The sequence below is a fragment of the Oncorhynchus gorbuscha genome, linkage group LG06 (assembly GCF_021184085.1).
Source record: "Oncorhynchus gorbuscha isolate QuinsamMale2020 ecotype Even-year linkage group LG06, OgorEven_v1.0, whole genome shotgun sequence".
In the NCBI taxonomy this organism is placed as follows: domain Eukaryota; kingdom Metazoa; phylum Chordata; class Actinopteri; order Salmoniformes; family Salmonidae; genus Oncorhynchus; species Oncorhynchus gorbuscha.
The window spans coordinates 62073802-62090677 of record NC_060178.1 but is presented as its reverse complement, the minus strand read 5'-3'; the positions used below and the strand labels follow the sequence as shown (position 1 = coordinate 62090677).

Sequence of the window (16876 nt, the reverse complement as noted above, 5' to 3'; positions counted from 1 at the left end):
CTCAAAAAACAAATCGTTCCTCTGTCAATAGGTTCTCAAAATGTACAGTATGACCCTGATAGTATGTTGGATGAGTAAATTAATGACAAGGACCACATGGAGGATACAATGGCAAAACTAACGGAAGGCACAGTCCAGGTCCCTCATGAAATTGACCAGTCATATCAGATCATGCATCGACAAAGGTTAGCTAAATGCTTATGTTCAGAAGGATCTTCCATCCTGAATTGTTGAGTCATAGTTAGTGTGAGTGACATCATGTCAGCCTAGGATGGTCACCTGTCAGACCTGTCAGCACCTGCACAGGTATGAGTCAGTCAGCCCATAAACTGTGCATGTTAAAGGCGTTCAAAATTTCACAAGTAGGCTAAAGATAGAAACTTCCTTTCCACAGATTGGGGGAAATAAGTATGCTACATACCATTATAACATTATTTTCATACCTGTGTGTAGGCCTACTTTAAAATATTATTTCAGACAGCACTATTAGACACTTATAGTAAACATAAAATTGTTTTATTATCAATTACTATCAATACAATTCAATACATCACTGTTAACAATGACACACCCTTTATTTTACTGTACATGTGTCACATTTTTCTGTGCCCTCCATATCTGTGGAATTTGGAAGCTGAGTACTTGTTTCCACATAGTCCTTCTCCTGGATCCAGAATGTGTAGGGAAACTCCACTGAAGAGGCAGCCCCTACTTCACCCTAGAGGATAGGTTTCAATCTAGTGTTAGGGAGTCGAGAAGACAGAACGACCCAATCTGTTTTTTGTGCAACTTAATTTATTTATATAACAATGACTACTCTGTATCTCTATAATATAGTACTAAGAGTAGAAAAGATACCTTCACGTTCAGGGCGATGAGTCCAATCTCAAAGCACTTGTCCGGGGCAGTCCTCCTGATGATGTCATCCAGGACAGTGTAACAGGCCATGTTGGGTGATGACCCCTGGGGGAGAGACAGAAAGTCAGTTGGGGTAAGGGGCCAAACGTTCCAGGCAGGCTAATGCTGTGTGAATAATAGCTGGCTAGTTAGATTTCATAGGACAGTGTGGCTGCTCAAACATCTCAACCACAGGGCACATCAAACCTACACCTGACTCAGTAGAAGGTTGACAAAGTAAAATGATTTATGACTTGATAATCTCATAACACTACCTGTTTCATCAGTTGAACAGCGTGGAAGCTTGGGCAATGACACATTATTTTATCACCATCACCTGTGGCTGATAAGAGAAGTCTTTAGAAAATATAATAAAAAAATATATTTGCGCATTCAAAGAAAAGATCATCCAAATAGTTCACATACCTGCCGCAGCTCCCACCTGAAAAAGTGAGCAGGGTTATACAATGACAGAGATGACAGTCATAGAAAAAATGTGCCTGTTACACTTAATGTGAACCTGCAATCTGACTGTTACTTCAGTTGGAATATTTTAAACCACTTTCAATTCAACATGCGTTTCCCTTGTTCTAGTGTTTTTTGATCATAAGGATGTTAAACTGTGGTGAATTGGCTATGAATGAGATTCCCTTTAAGCGTACTGAAACCGATACATTAACATAACAATAGTGTATTAAAACTTTACATAAACCTGCAATCTTTGTAGGATTAACAAACATGCAGTAAAATGGATTCATTGTGTAGTGTGTCACAACACAATTATCCAGAAAAGGCTACTAAAACACAGAGGGAAAGAAGTTCATCAGTGTGTGCAGTTCTTTGACTGAGTTGATTTTGGTAGCTGTAAACTTGCCATGTGTTCAGCGTATAGGCCACATCCAGGTAGAGGTGAGTCTCCCACCCTCCCTGGTGATTTGAAGGGGGCCCCTGAAGTAGAAACTCCTGAAAAACAGGACATGAGCAAAATCAGCTGAATCATATTACTACAACCTAACCTCATACTGTAGCTACGATGGAAGTATCTCTAGACTCTGAAAATAAATACTCAACTACTGGAGCTTGCAATATGTCTTTTACATAATAAATAAGAAAGAACAAGAGAAAAAACAGAAGACACCAACTTGCTCACCAACAGTTATGTTCCCCATGTTATCTAACGCTATAAGTCCTGTTGAGAAAGGGAGGAAGTTGTTAGATCTGATGCTAAATATGTAACCTGCACTTTTAGACCTGCTTCCACAGATGTTTTGTACCAACTTGTCTTGCAGGAATGGTCAGTAATAATAATTTTAAAATATATTTAAAAAAAAGAGAAAGTGGGGTTATTTAATCTAGATGAGAAACTTTGATATTGGAGATGGGGGGAATCGAGACTATTGTAAAAAGATTCCAGATTCAAAACAGTAGGTGTCAGGTTAGGGATCCATAAATAATGTAATATACAACTAAGACTAATGTGATTATATGGATTAGGACTCCCCCTAGAGGACCAAACAATTTAATGCACAAGTCTCAGTCACATTTATCAGTCATTTTCAGTTGTTACAGTAGATGTTCCGCTGTCACTCAATGCTCTACAATGAGCAGGAAGATCATGATAAATCAACATTTAAAAAAATAAAGTTTCAGGTCTCACCAAGTGTGTCATGTCCACTGACACTTTGCTTCTGTTCCAGAAATTCCTGCAAGAATGAACAAGATGTATAATTTGTAGTTTTCCAACATCTGTCATTTATATTTAAAATGGTTAGCCATGCCATTTTCCTCCAGGGAGTATTGGTACCTGGTAAGCCTTGGCTGAGTGTGCACTCAGCATGTTGTCATTGGGCTCTATAGTAAAGCCCTGCTCCCTGGCAAAAGCTACTGCTCCCTCCCCAACAAGCAGACTGTGGGGGCTTCTGTCCATCACCCTACGAGCCACCCGCACCGGAGCCCCAACCCTGGAAACCATAGTTTCATACCGTTACATTTATTAATGGGCTTCCCTATGACTATTCATTTTCACAGACATCTCTTTCCCATGCCATGCCATGGTTTTAGCAGGTGGTTCTCTCACCCCCGTAGTGCTGCGACTGCCCCGAACCTGCCAGTGATGCCCTCCATGATGGCAGCATCACACTCCAACACTCCCCCACTGTTAGGGAATCCTCCCCTCCCCACAATGTGAAGCCCAGTCTTTGGATCATCTTCAACATCTGGAAGAAATTCAAGAGTTTCACAATGGACATAAGACATGCTGCACTGCGGAACTGTAGTAGATGAGTCACCCACGCCAACTCATGCCAACCTGCCATGGCCTCCTCTACAGCATCTGTGGCGTGTCCTCCAGCAGTAATCAGGGACCGTATTCTCTCCACGGAAGGCTGAGAGAAACCCCATGTCCCCACAGCTGCCATGGTTCCGCTGTCTGAAGAACTCTACTGGGTCTAGGAGGACAAAACACAGGGTTATAGTCCCAATCCATATACTAATTCAAGTCCCTACATCCAAGGCCTGGGATAAACAAATGAGTAAATAAACAAATGGATTAATGATGCACTACTAGCACTTTCCTCTCATCATCTTCTTTCCTTCATGAGTCATCACCATTGGAAATGCTGGATTGGTGAAAGCAAGAGATCCCTACCTATGCATTTTCTGGGCAAAATAAAAGGGGTTGTAGAATATGGACATGACCAAGGATTAAACCCACTGATTTCACCACAACCAGTATAGATCTCTATACGACTCTGGATACAACATATAGGCTACAAATCATCATTAGATTCTGAGAGGATCCTTGGTTTAAGTTATGCAACTGCCATGCTTGTAATGATTATTGCATGTTTGTTTACATCAGTACTTGGAAGAGGGTAGCTGCTTTTATCAACGGGGGTGTATTTACATACACTAGCGTTGCTCCCAACTGTATTGGGTTGCACAAAAACAGGGAATTAGAGACCTTCCAAACGTGGGTCCGTTATAGACCCATTTCTTCTCTGCTTACCTCATGTCAAAATAAAAGTCGCCCCCACAAGTTGTTCATTTTTTGACCACATGACGCATGTGCATAACTATTATTTATTTATATTCCCCGTCATAGTGACCAACCGACCGGCACAGTAAGTCGAAATGGAATTGTATTTAACTCGCTTCCTGCGCACTGTTTGTGTGCAACCCAATACAATTGGGCTCAAAGCTAGTGTATGCATTGTAAATACACCCGCGTTGCTAAAAGCAGCTAGAGAGACTGGGTCCAAAGGCTACACATCGCCTACCTTCGTTCTCTTTCAGCTTCCCTTTACAGTACAACTCACATATATTATTTATGCTTATTTATGTTAAACGAAGCTGCCAATATATTTTAAAAAACAGAACAAGAAAAATAGAACCACTGTAAAATGTTGTCTACCACTTGCCAACGAAAGTGATTTTCTTCTTCGATGAAGAAAACTATGGTTGGCATCCACTGTTGCATTACCGCCACCTACTAGACTGGAGTTGAACTCTCTTAATACATTGTTTACATTTTTTTTATAGCCTACCATCTGACACTACACTCACAAATAAAAAAATATATATTAATAAATAAAACCACCCTACTCCATTATTTAAATCTATTTAGTCCTACTTCAGGCCAACAGCCTGAAAGAATGGAATATCACCACTTAACACACCCTGTAACTCTTCTGACATCAAGTCTCGCGCACCCAAATACCTCTCTGCAGCTACCACCATAACCTCAATTTTCTGCAATTTACGTTCCAACCCTGCAGTACAGTTGATAATCATTTCTATATCACTTGTTGGCTTATTTCTCTGTACTGGTAAAGGTCTACTACGCACACCACTGCTCTCAGGATCATGGATCATTTGATATCATGGATGGTCAGTCCTTGCATCCATAGCTCTGTCTATTAATCTGAGACTGTTTTTTTTTTCCAAAACAGAGGGTGGGGCAACCTTTTTGTTGTTGTTTCATCTGTGGATTTGCCCTTTAAACAGCTCAAGATATCAGTGTCACTAACAAAAATGTAAACAATAGGCCTGTAGCAAATGCAGCATATGGCTTTTATTTTTCACATGTAAATAGCCCTTTTCAGTAGTGCTCAAATCGTGCCATTCCATGTGCTCAGCATTTATTTTTCAACCCGAATCAATGAGCCCAATCAGTCCCCGATGACAATAAAATCATGAAAAACAGAGTAGAGCTGTTTAGTAAGTACTTAGTTTTGGGGTCATGCTCAGGTTAAACAATTTGGCTAATCTATACTTCCATATTTCCAAATTCTATTCTTGAAGATCAAGGGGTATAACATTTATTGGAATGAATGCAATTCGGATAGACTTTGGATTTGTAATGTAAATATATGATTCAATTGTATTATTATATGTATTAGAAAGCAAAGGGTTAGAAGAAGCCTACATAACCAACCCATAAAGTAAAATATAACATCCATATATGGCCAGCTATGTATACTTTAACATTGATTTATCCTGCAATAGATGCCGTTCAATTGGTAACATACATTTGTGTCTTCTTCTAATGCTTTTTAAGGGGAAAGTAATCTAAATGTGACGGAATGTAATCAGATTACATTACTGAGTTTGGGTAATCCAAAAGTGACATTACTGATTACAGTTTTGGACAGGTAACTGTAATGGATTACATTTAGAAAGTAACCTACCCAACCCTGTCGACATCCCATAGTCCCCACCTCTTCCTTTCCTGACCGGTGCATTACGATAAAATTGCCTCATCTTACTACTAGCATCCCACTCCCTTTGCCAAAGATCAAGCCCTTTTGCCCGGATCAAGAACTTGACTTCTCTCTGGCTCAGCGAGAGCTGAATATCTACTCCTTCTCTCCTCACAGCACTCTTAGCCACCACATTGTCCTTCTCATTACCCTCCTGACCCACATGGACGGGAACAGAGAAAAATCTTACCACCACTCCCATCCTCTCCAATCCAACAGCACCATCATCTTCACAAACAAGTCTGTCATATCCGACCTGCCCATCTTCACATTACTCAACACTGCCGTCGAATCAGAGCAGATCACCACTCTGAGTGGTTTCACCTCCTCCACCCATCTCAAACCTAGCCAACTCGGCTGCATACACTGACACATAATCAGTTGACCGCTTACATACTCTAAGATTGAAATATGGGATGTACACTCCTGCCGCCACCCTAACACTGACTGGATCCTTTGAATCATCTGAATATATCCTTAAAAATGAATAAAAATTGATTATCTATATATCTCTCCACACACCGTCTCACACACCTTCCTACACTTAACTTTAATATGCTCAACATCTCCTCCAACGTAAGCCTCTCATCAAACCACATACCTAAATACACCCAACCTATATCCTGTCCGTATATTCAACCTTCCTCCTAGAATACACCATAAAGCAGGACTTGGCCATAGACATCCTAAACCCCCATGTTAGAGACCAATCTTCCACAACTCTCATAACTTCTTGCATCTTCCTAATCACATATTTCACATTCCCACCTCTCTTCCATAAAAAATACACAACACTCATCACCTCTTTTATTTTCAGGGCCTCTCCTATCTCTGTACTAACTGTCACCAGGGCATCCATGGTAGACATCCCTCTCCTGAACCCACTCAGTGCTACGCTCATCAAACCCTGAAGAATGGCTTGACAGTCCTGACAGTCCCTGGGAGCTGGAGTGGTGTCACACTTTTTCCCCATCCCTAGCAAACACAGCTGATTAAATAAATTGCATTCATGATTAGTTGATTGATGAAGTCAGGTGTTTTAGCTGGGGCTGGGGGAAAAATGTGACACCAATCAGGCCCCGTGGACTGTTATGACTCTCCATACAGTGGATCAAAGGACCCATCAGCTAGGCAAATGCTTGGGGATAGCCAGACCCCCTCTCTCCCACAGAAGAGGGGAAGGGGGGGCTGGCTCTGCCGGTCTTGACACCTTAACACTGGGTTGTATATTTAGAGAGAACATTCTCTTCCTTTCCCTGCAGTATTGGAAGACTGAAACTTCTTTGTTACAGAGAGTGTGGCCCACCTAAAAACTATACCATCAAAATATTGGACAATGGAACATTATTTCTGAAATTCAAATGTTTGTAATGGCTGGTGGGGATGTAAAGAATAAACATGTCATATTGTTTATTATTTTGTGATGTCATTAAGGATGGTATAACTAAATAACTGTATCCCTGAGGGTGTACACATTCTAGTTGTCAGGTTTGCATCTAAATGTTGTATAAAATATATGATTATGTATGATAATACTTTTGGGAAGATAGCAATGTGATTTTATATTAGATAATTGTTTTCCATATAAACTTGTGACAAATTAGTAACCATGCCCAAGTGAGCACAGGCATTGTGTTCGCGTGATGGAACGTCCCCTTTTTATAAAAGCCTTTGTAACTAAATTTCCATGAGACCAGCCAACATACAGCGCGAGCTGAACATGACAAATGGTTTAAACTCCACAGACCAGAAAACGTGAGACAGTAGTCCATACGGTTGACATGGTGAAACTCTGACTCTCAATCCCTACAGAAGTAGAAGAAACTCACTAGACCGTAGCATTTACCAGTCTGCAGCTGGCATGTAAAGTAGTCTGGGACATTTGACCAAAGACACGAGGGTGAAGAACAGATCACTCTCAGACAACCATTCGTAAATCTCAAGTAACTGTTCTAACAACCACTCCACTACCAGAGAAGCTCTGCAAAGGACATTGTGACCTCTCGTGGACAAACCAGAGTCTTATATCCCTCGACAACGTCACCATAGGACCCATCAAGTTCAACAGAGATGGACGACAATCAAGGACAGCTCCGCGTAAATATATATTGCATTTCTAATCTGAATGAGCGGTGGTTAGGGTACTAATTATTCATATTTCCGTGAGCGTAGCTTCCAAATGTAACAACGATAGTTGACTCTCCCTTTCCCTCTCTTTCCATCCTTCCATCTTTTATAACCAAACGGTTATGCTTTTGTTAGTCCACTAGGGACCTGTTTTCATTGTATTACATTAGTAATCAATAACCTATACTGTGTGTGTTTATGTATTCTGTGTTATTATTTAGTTAGTTAGTAAATAAATAATTACGCCAATTTGTGTATTGCTGATTCATCAATACAGTTAATGTTCCTTCAGATATCAAGGAGTATGTGACATTCAGAATGAGACTGACGAGGTAATGATTAAGCAGTGACTGTTATTGAGGTACATATCTTCCAAGAGTTTAATTTGGGAGATGGTAACTCGTTAAACAACTTTTCCTGTGGTGCCCCAAATGCCTAATGAGTTAATTGTTACATGATTAATTTAATTGAGTAACAATTAAACATAGTTAATTGATTTTATAAATAACAGTCATCACATTATTGCAAGTCGCGTCACGACAACTGGAGTTGCCCACCCCTGCCCTAGAGTCTAATTTTGGTATCAAAAAATGTTTTCTAAATTATTTCACTGCTATTAGCCCATAGAAATGCATTAAATAACAGATTCATACATTGAAAAACAGATAGTAAAAAAACACAAATCTAAAGGAAGTTTGTTTTGAAGTGTTTGTCCTATATCTGAGACATAAGAAATATCAGATTTTTTTTCTTAATTGCTACATATTTAATACCTATTTTAGGCACTAAACTACTTCTAAATATACTTCCATCATTTTTAAAAACTGGTACAGGGCTACCTTCAGACGAGTCTTGTATGTGTTCTCAACTTTCAATAGTGGGGTCATATTAATGCTTGCCCAAACTGTTCGGACACTTCAGACAGAAGTTGGCATATCTGTGGTACCGACTTCAGACACGATCATGTTCATAAGAGTCTCATCTTTCCATAGAGGGGTCCTAATAGTTTCTAGGACAACCGTTCAGACACTACAGACGTTTTCGTGAGAAGGTCAATTTTCTGGAAGTCTCATGGTCTGACTAACACCGCTGTAGCTCTTCCACCTTTCCCCACAGATGCGGGTGGCCGACATCGGCAGATGTGGTTGATTGAGACGTAGCCCATGCAAAAAAACAGATATTTCTAGCTGGTTTTATGGGGATTTTTAAATTATGCTAATTGATTTTCTTCAGAACAAAGTTGACTACAAGTACAAAGTTGCCATTGTCTTTGCAATTGATACAAACAAATAACGTATAAAAAGATGCTTCAAACGTGTTACATCTGCTCCTGCCACGCCCTCTACTTCTCATCCCGTGTCTTCCTAACTTCCCGCCACTCTCCCAGTGCTCTCTCCCTCTTCCTCTCTCTCTCTCTGTGTGTGTGTGTGTGTGTGTGATTGTGTGGGCGGAGCCAGGTGTACTGGAGGCAGAGCAGATCTACACCAGCTGCAACCTGTTCCATAATCAAGACCTCTACAAATACTCAGCTCTGCCACTTCCACGCTGCCAGAGCATAACCTCTGCTTAGTCAGTCTGCGGTTTTAGCCATTTGTTCCTGATTAGAGCCTGTTTTTGTGTTATGCCTGTTTTCCCTTGCCTGATGCTGTTTTCCTCTCCGCTACAGTTCTGCCCGCTCTGACCCTCCAGTCTCCAGTCCAACATCTTGTCAGTCCTGTTACTCTGTCCTGAACCCACCAATCCACTGCGTCCTTGGATTGCTCTACGGACCTGCTTACCCAGTCCCAACTCGCTTCTCTCCAGCCTCAGCCTCTGCACTTGGCTTCCTGCAACCCGCCCAAGCTTCCCCTGACCTGCACCCCATCCTCCACCTGTGTTTCAATAAATACCTTGGTTACCTCATCCCAGTCTGCTCTTGGGTTCACCTGTTCCGCTCTGCATGACAAAATGAAAACCGGATATGCCTATTTCACTCATATTCATGTTCAATCAATTGAGTTATATTTGACTACTTTCTGTAATTTGTCTCAATTTATTTCATGATGTGTAGCCTCAAAATTCATAAGGCACTCGCACATCTGAGCTATAGTATCTTTGTTGCAGGTACATGATAATAAAGTATGTACTTTGTATGAATATTTATGAAATTATATTAATGAAATTGTTAAATTGTTATATTTGATAGCACATTATTTTTATCTTGACGACAGCAACATTTGATGCACTGAACGGATGAGGGTGGAGCAATGTCTAAATAAGTTTGCAGATTAAAAACACTTACAAAGCTCTGATGAACGCCTTGAGGCCAATGCGTAAGCTTAACAAAGAACAGTGATACTAGCAAGAACAGTGTGCAGGTTTCTCTTTTCTTTCATTGTAGCATAACGTGCACAATGATGTGCCAAATCGGTGATTTTGTGCATTTTTATTGGGTAAGCATTACATTAGAAAAAGCCACCTCAATATTTGCTGCACTAGGTTTTAATAGGAGCTGATCCGTAGTCACTATTGTGAAATAATTATGTTAAATTAAGATTTGAATGGAGAAAGCTAATCTGAGAGCAGCGCTCCCTTTCTTTTGACACTATCAGTATCGACATATTGTAACGCTCGTCTGAAGAAGGGGACCAAAGTGCAGCGTGGTACGTGTTCATGATTATTTATTCAAACTGAACACTGAAACGAAGTGGAACAAAACAAAACAGTTCTATCTGGTGCAAACACAAAACACAGGTGCCTAACTACCCACAAAACACAAAGCTGCCTAAGTATGATTCTCAATCAGAGACAACTATAAACAGCTGCCTCTGATTGAGAACCACACCCGGCCAAACACACATAAATAGAAAATATAGAAATAAAGAAACTAGAATGCCCACCCTAGTCACACCCTGGCCTAACCAAAATAGAGAATAAAAGCCTCTCTATGGCATGCTCCAATGACACACTTAGAGACTGTTCTCTTTGCATGGTGTTTTGGAAAATGCATGTTACATCTTTACTACAACGACCGAAGATGTATCTTTAAAACACTTGTAAGCCTAAATTCTATCGCTATTGGGAAACCGGGCCCTGGTCTCATGGCCTCCCATCCCTACAGCTCCCGCCCAGCACAGTCAAAGCTCTTCTCTGTCCTGTCGCCCCATGGTAGAAACGAGCTTCCCCCTGAAGCTAGGACAGCAGAGCCACTGCCCATCTTCCGAAACTGTCTGAAACTCTACCTCTTCAAAGAGTATCTTAAATAAGACATGTCAGTCTTATTATGCCCCACCAAAATTATATAAATAAATAATTCTTGCACTTGTATTTTCCTTTCATAAAATAATTTTATATACCTTCATGGGTCCTAAAATTCTAAATCAAATGGCTAAATAATCAATTTTATGACCATCTTTAAACAATTCCACATTTTAGCTCAGTAGATATTGAGATCTAAGGGCTTAGACCTAGGCCTACTTAAGATGAATGCACTAAATGTATGTCGCTCTGGAGCATCTGCTAAATGACTCAAATATAAAATGTAAACCCACAGTGCCCCAATCTCATCCTGGTCAAAATGACCTCATCTTTCCTCTGCTACCCCACATACCCCCTCACACCCCTTACAGATCCCTTGATGACAAAATTTTTTTTTTATCTCAAACTTTTCTCCTACTCCCACTCTATCTGACACTTCCATATGACGCACTAAATGCACATATACCAATCTGTACAAAATATAAAATAAAATAACAGGAGACAAAAATCATAACAACCATAGTTATTTCCAATAAAAAGCACATGGAACAGGAGGACATTAGGGAACAGGGAGAGACAACTGAACACATGAGACTGTAATCCCAACCCCAATCAGCAGAGGGTGTGATATGCATTCAACATTAGATAAGGCCTGCTCTCTGCCAGGCTCCAGTTAGTGATCTGAGCAATGGAGACAGCTGCTGAAAACAACAGCCAAAGAATAAGCTATCATGGTAACACAAACACAGCACTGTTGATGAATTTCAGCTTTGAATAGATAGGAGCTACTGTGGGGGATAAAGATAATTCAATCCACATCAATATGACCTAAAAGCTTTACTTTACACTAGACCAGGTAGTGGAGAGTGGGGTAAGTTGAGCCATTTTTTACATTCAGCATCACTATGTCAAAGGAAATATAGTATTTTTTAAACAAAGATATTGCATAGACATATATTTTAGGATGTTGTGTATCCCTGGAAATAATCAGAATTCATATAAACATTACAGTTTTGAAAATGTAGCTATTCCCCCCAAAAATTGTCTCTTGGCACAAACTACCCCGGGTAGGGGGTAAGTCGAACCACGGGACATGGTAAGTTAAGCCGCCTACACATTTCTGTACTGAATGAAATATTACCACTACCTTTTTAGAACCATGTCTATCTTTATTTCCCAAACACAAATCAACAATCACGATCATGTTTTTTGTCTTTGAATAATTTTAAAACATATTTTTACACAGGCTAAAGACCAAACAAACACTGTACTTTTTAAAACTCCTTTAACATGGGCTCTGTTGTTACTTCATATCTCAGCGATAATGCCTTGCATTACGCCTGGGGGAAAAAACACTTCAATTTGCTCAACTGGCCATTGGCTCAACCATTGCTTCAACTTACCCCATGACCATTGACTCAATTTAACCCAAGGCAAACATTTTTACTCTATTAGCCTGCACAGCTACAAGAAGGCACTTTCATGCTAGGTTTAGGATCTCACATTGAAGCTTGTATAGACCCTAAATGATGACCTTAACTAATAAAAGCGTCATGAAATCTTTGACTTGGTGAAAATCTGTTTGTTTTTTACCCAGCTTGCTTACCACGTTTTCCATGTGGTTTCTTCCTTCACAGACTCCATGAAATGATGACCTCTTCCTAAATATTTGGTCAAATCCCACAATCTGTTAGGGCCTAGATAAAGCAGTCCCAACAGCAGAGTCCCAACAGCAGAGTCCCGACACCTTACCATGGCTACACCTGGCTTTAAGCGGAGTTTTGTCTGGCAGCGAAACAGTTCATTGAGCCTCCTTTACTGCCTTAAAAAAACATAGCTGATATGGCATACTTGCTTAATCAAATGTGGTTTCTGCTGACAATTGAGATGTACAAACTATGGGGACGACAAGCGGATAAGAGGCTATCCGTAATTTCGATGAGCAAGATGAGCAAGATACGACGGATGTAGTCAATATAACTATTTGTTCAGCACTTTTTAAATGTATGGTGACAGAATTCAGAACATGGGCCGTTCTTACAGTGCATTCTCTGTACAAGTCAGAACCATAGGATAAATAAAGGGGGCATATAAACAGACAATGAAAGCTCTTGCAATATTTGATGATTACATTTCTCTAAAACAGGTAATAGGCTATATGTGCACCACCAAGTTAGAACAAGTAGGTGAAATTAAGAGGTGAAAATATACCAAATTATTGAATGCCGTATGGGTCATTGCGTGTCAAAAAAGAAACATGTCATATAACAGTATTTGATGCATTAAATAGGCTTTTAATTTGTCACGTCAAATAACACAATTCTATTATAGATTTGCACCTGCAAGCCAAGTACCACCACTACTATTGGCAGCACTGTCAAACCTGTACAAAACACTAGCCAAACAAGCACACACCGGGCCACGAACAATACAGGAAAGGGGGATACCTAGTCAGTTGTACAACTGAATGCTTCAACTGAAATGTGTCTTCTGCATTTAACCCAACCCCTCTGAATCAGAGAGGTGCGGAGGGGCTGTCTTAATCAACATCCACGTCTTCGACAACCAGGGAACAGTGGGTTAACTGCTTTGCTCAGGGGCAGAATGACAGATTTGTACGTTGTCAGCTCAGGGATTCGATCCAGCAACCTTTCGGTTACTGGCCCAACGCTCTAACCAGTAGATGTATTTACAATACCACATTGGTGAAAATTATTAGGATGAAGCACAGGGGCTACTAACAGCTTACTACACAACATACATTTAAAATTACTTTCTTATCTACAGTATACATTTCTCCCTTGCATATTACATAATATATGCAGCAGCATGCAAGATGTTTTTGGACTCGCCTTGTGAAGGTGGCGCAACGGTCTTTTGTAGGCATATTTTGTCATCAAACTTTGTCATCAAAGTATGGCATTCTCTGGATTTATGGTGGGAATTTGGGGGGAAAAACACAGCCACTTCATTGAATAGCAGGCGGTTAGTGGTTTCTTTGCAATGCTTGCAGTTAGCCACTGATTCCTTCCAAATGACTCCTTGTTGAATTTGCGATTTCCAACTTGTTGTGTAATCTTTATGTCCAATGGCCGATGAGAACCGATACGTTTTAGCTATAATTTCTCTTCATTTTTGATAGGGATTAAAAAGGATTTGCTAGTAGATTGTCGACTTGATGACAAATGATGATGACTGCTAGCTAAGACTTTGAAAGTAAGATGTTGACATGATCAATCCGATCAAAGCTACTGTACATAAAATGTGATTTGACATCATTTGATCTGTGGCCAATGACCTTGACCCTTCTTGGAAGGGCACTTCTAATCTAAGTCTATGACAGGACCCAAAGGGCTCACATTCTTGATGTCTACCCTTACTATAGGCTGTGATGTAGTGTCCCCATGAATGACAGAACACTGAGCCAATCATGGTGCAGTGCTGAGCCAATCACGGTGCAATGTTCCTATTTTCTGCTGGCCTGCCCCACCACCACAGAAGCACTGAGCTAGGCTGAAACACCTGCATTTTGGAGCTGCCTGTTTGTATGCGGCTTTATTAACTCAATGATATATACATATATATTTTTTACATTGTTTGCAAACTGATATGTGACACGTATTAATGCAAAAATAGAATGCAGAACAGGCAAGCCCCCCCCCCCCCCCAAATCAATAAATATATACAGTACATATATACATATTTTTTTATTTTAAAAACATGAATTGCAAAAGGGATGTGAATGTGAGTGTGTGTTGATGCTGTGCAGAGCCTCACCTGCCCTGAATGACGGGTCCCCACTGGAAACAAGCATTGCTCAACTTACCCCTTTGGCTCAATTTACCCCACTCTCTCCTATTTGATAAAGGCCTCTGCTGCTTTGTGCTATATGGACATGCACAGTATCAACACACACTCACTTTCACATCCTTGACCATAATACATAAGTCAGAACATTGTTGAGCAGGGCTCATTGTGTTGCACTTAGGGCCCCCGACCGCGGATAGTATGTTTGATTCCCGGGCCCATCCGTACGTAAAATGTATGCACACATAACTATAAGTCGCTTCGGATAAAAGTGTCTTCTACATGGCATACTTAGACACTTTTATCCCCCTCGTTCCATGGGGATGCTGGCTTATGTTACCTCCTATGCTTCCCACTGTTGTGTTAAATTGGCTGGATATCCTTTGGGTGGTGGACCATTCTTAATACACACAGGAAACTGTTGAGTGTAAAAAACGAAACAGCAGCTTTTCAGTTCTTGACACAAACTGGTGCGCCTGGCACCTACTACCACACCCCATTCAAAGGTACTTGAATCGTTTGTTTTGCCCAATCACCCTCTGAATGGCACACATACACAATCCATCAACAACCCCTTGACAACCTCTTCATGTATCTATGAAATGTATTCTAAATGCACATCCGTTGGGTTTTAGACCAGGCCATAGCACTATCTCTGTTACATCTCTAGTTATACATGATGCGGTTAACTGTATGTATAAAAGGTAACATTGTGCTGCCCGTTCATTGACCTGTCAAAGACCTTCGATACTGTTCATTACTCACTGCTAATTCAGAGGTTTTCCTCAATTGGCCTATTTCAGGCTGCCTCTAACTGGTGTAATAGTTACTTGACAGATGGAACTCAATGTGTATCCACTGATGGTGTTAATTGTAGACTCAGCGGAATAACGTTGCCACGAGTAGCACCATAGATATTGAGATGAGTGAGATGCAGGACTTTGGTCTCACACAGTCAGTATCTGCGCATTTGTACAGGTTTGCTTCCTGTTGTTCACAGTGTTGTAGCCAGGGCACCAAATTAGCGGAGAAGTTGAGCCTTGCACTTCAATGCTCTTAGTTGTTGAGGAAATTGACCCACTATGCTGCTGTTTTTTTTTTCCAACTTTATTTAACCAGGTAGGCTAGTTGAGAACAGGTTCTCATTTGCAACTGCGACCTGGCCAAGATAAAGCATAGCAGTGTGAACAGACAACACAGAGTTACACATGGAGTAAACAATTAACAAGTCCATAACACAGTAGAAAAAAAGGGGCAGTCTATATACAATGTGTGCAAAAGGCATGAGGAGGTAGGCGAATAATTACAATTTTGCAGATTAACACTGGAGTGATAAATGATCAGATGGTCATGTACAGGTAGAGATATTGGTGTGCAAAAGAGCAGAAAAGTAAATAAATAAAAACAGTATAAAAACAGTATGGGAATGAGGTAGGTGAAAATGGGTGGGCTATTTACCAATAGACTATGTACAGCTGCAGCGATCGGTTACCTGCTCAGATAGCTGATGTTTGAAGTTGGTGAGGGAGATAAAAGTCTCCAACTTCAGCAATTTTTGCAGTTCGTTCCAGTCACAGGCAGCAGAGTACTGGAACGAAAGGCGGCCAAATGAGGTGTTGACTTTAGGGATGATCAGTGGGATACACCTGCTGGAGCGTGTGCTACGGATGGGTGTTGCCATCGTGACCAGTGAACTGAGATAAGGCGGAGCTTTACCTAGCATGGACTTGTAGATGACCTGGAGCCAGTGGGTCTGGCGACGAATATGTAGCGAGGGCCAGCCGACTAGAGCATACAAGTCCCAGTGGTGGGTGGTATAAGGTGCTTTAGTGACAAAACGGATGGCACTGTGATAGACTGCATACAGTTTGCTGAGTAGAGTGTTGGAAGCCATTTTGTAGATGACATCGCCGAAGTCGAGGATCGGTAGGATAGTCAGTTTTACTAGGGTAAGCTTGGCGGCGTGAGTGAAGGAGGCTTTGTTGCGGAATAGAAAGCCGACTCTTGATTTGATTTTCGATTGGAGATGTTTGATATGAGTCTGGAAG

The 16876-nt window shown here is 40.8% G+C and overlaps 1 protein-coding gene across 2 annotated transcripts; it reads right to left on the bottom strand.

The window, feature by feature from the left end:
* Window positions 1-497: 497 nt before the first annotated feature.
* zgc:153169 (uncharacterized protein LOC767799 homolog) lies at window positions 498-4345 on the bottom strand. Of its 2 annotated transcripts, none has more exons than XM_046353770.1 (11): window positions 4176-4345; window positions 3206-3344; window positions 2975-3113; window positions 2702-2858; window positions 2555-2600; window positions 2048-2086; window positions 1772-1860; window positions 1324-1339; window positions 1173-1240; window positions 859-963; window positions 498-718 (listed from the first exon to the last, which is right to left on the bottom strand). In XM_046353770.1, the coding sequence occupies exons 2-11, from the start codon at window positions 3312-3314 to the stop codon at window positions 575-577; spliced, it is 912 nt and encodes a 303-aa protein (XP_046209726.1). In that variant the 5' UTR covers window positions 3315-3344; window positions 4176-4345; the 3' UTR covers window positions 498-574. The 2 variants fall into 2 exon arrangements, with proteins under 2 accessions (XP_046209726.1, XP_046209727.1); XM_046353771.1 differs by having other exon boundaries at window positions 1173-1234.
* Between the last annotated feature and the right edge of the window lie 12531 nt (window positions 4346-16876).

Excerpts from the sequence above, each read along its gene's own strand:
- zgc:153169 (XM_046353770.1), bottom strand. The coding sequence starts at position 3,314 with ATGGCAGCTGTGGGGACATGGGGTTTCTCTCAGCCTTCCGTGGAGAGA. Across the intron at positions 2,087-2,554 it reads CAGTGGACATGACACACTTG|GACTTATAGCGTTAGATAAC; the intron begins GTGAGACCTGAA and ends CTTTCTCAACAG. Across the intron at positions 719-858 it reads TCATCGCCCTGAACGTGAAG|GGTGAAGTAGGGGCTGCCTC; the intron begins GTATCTTTTCTA and ends CCTATCCTCTAG.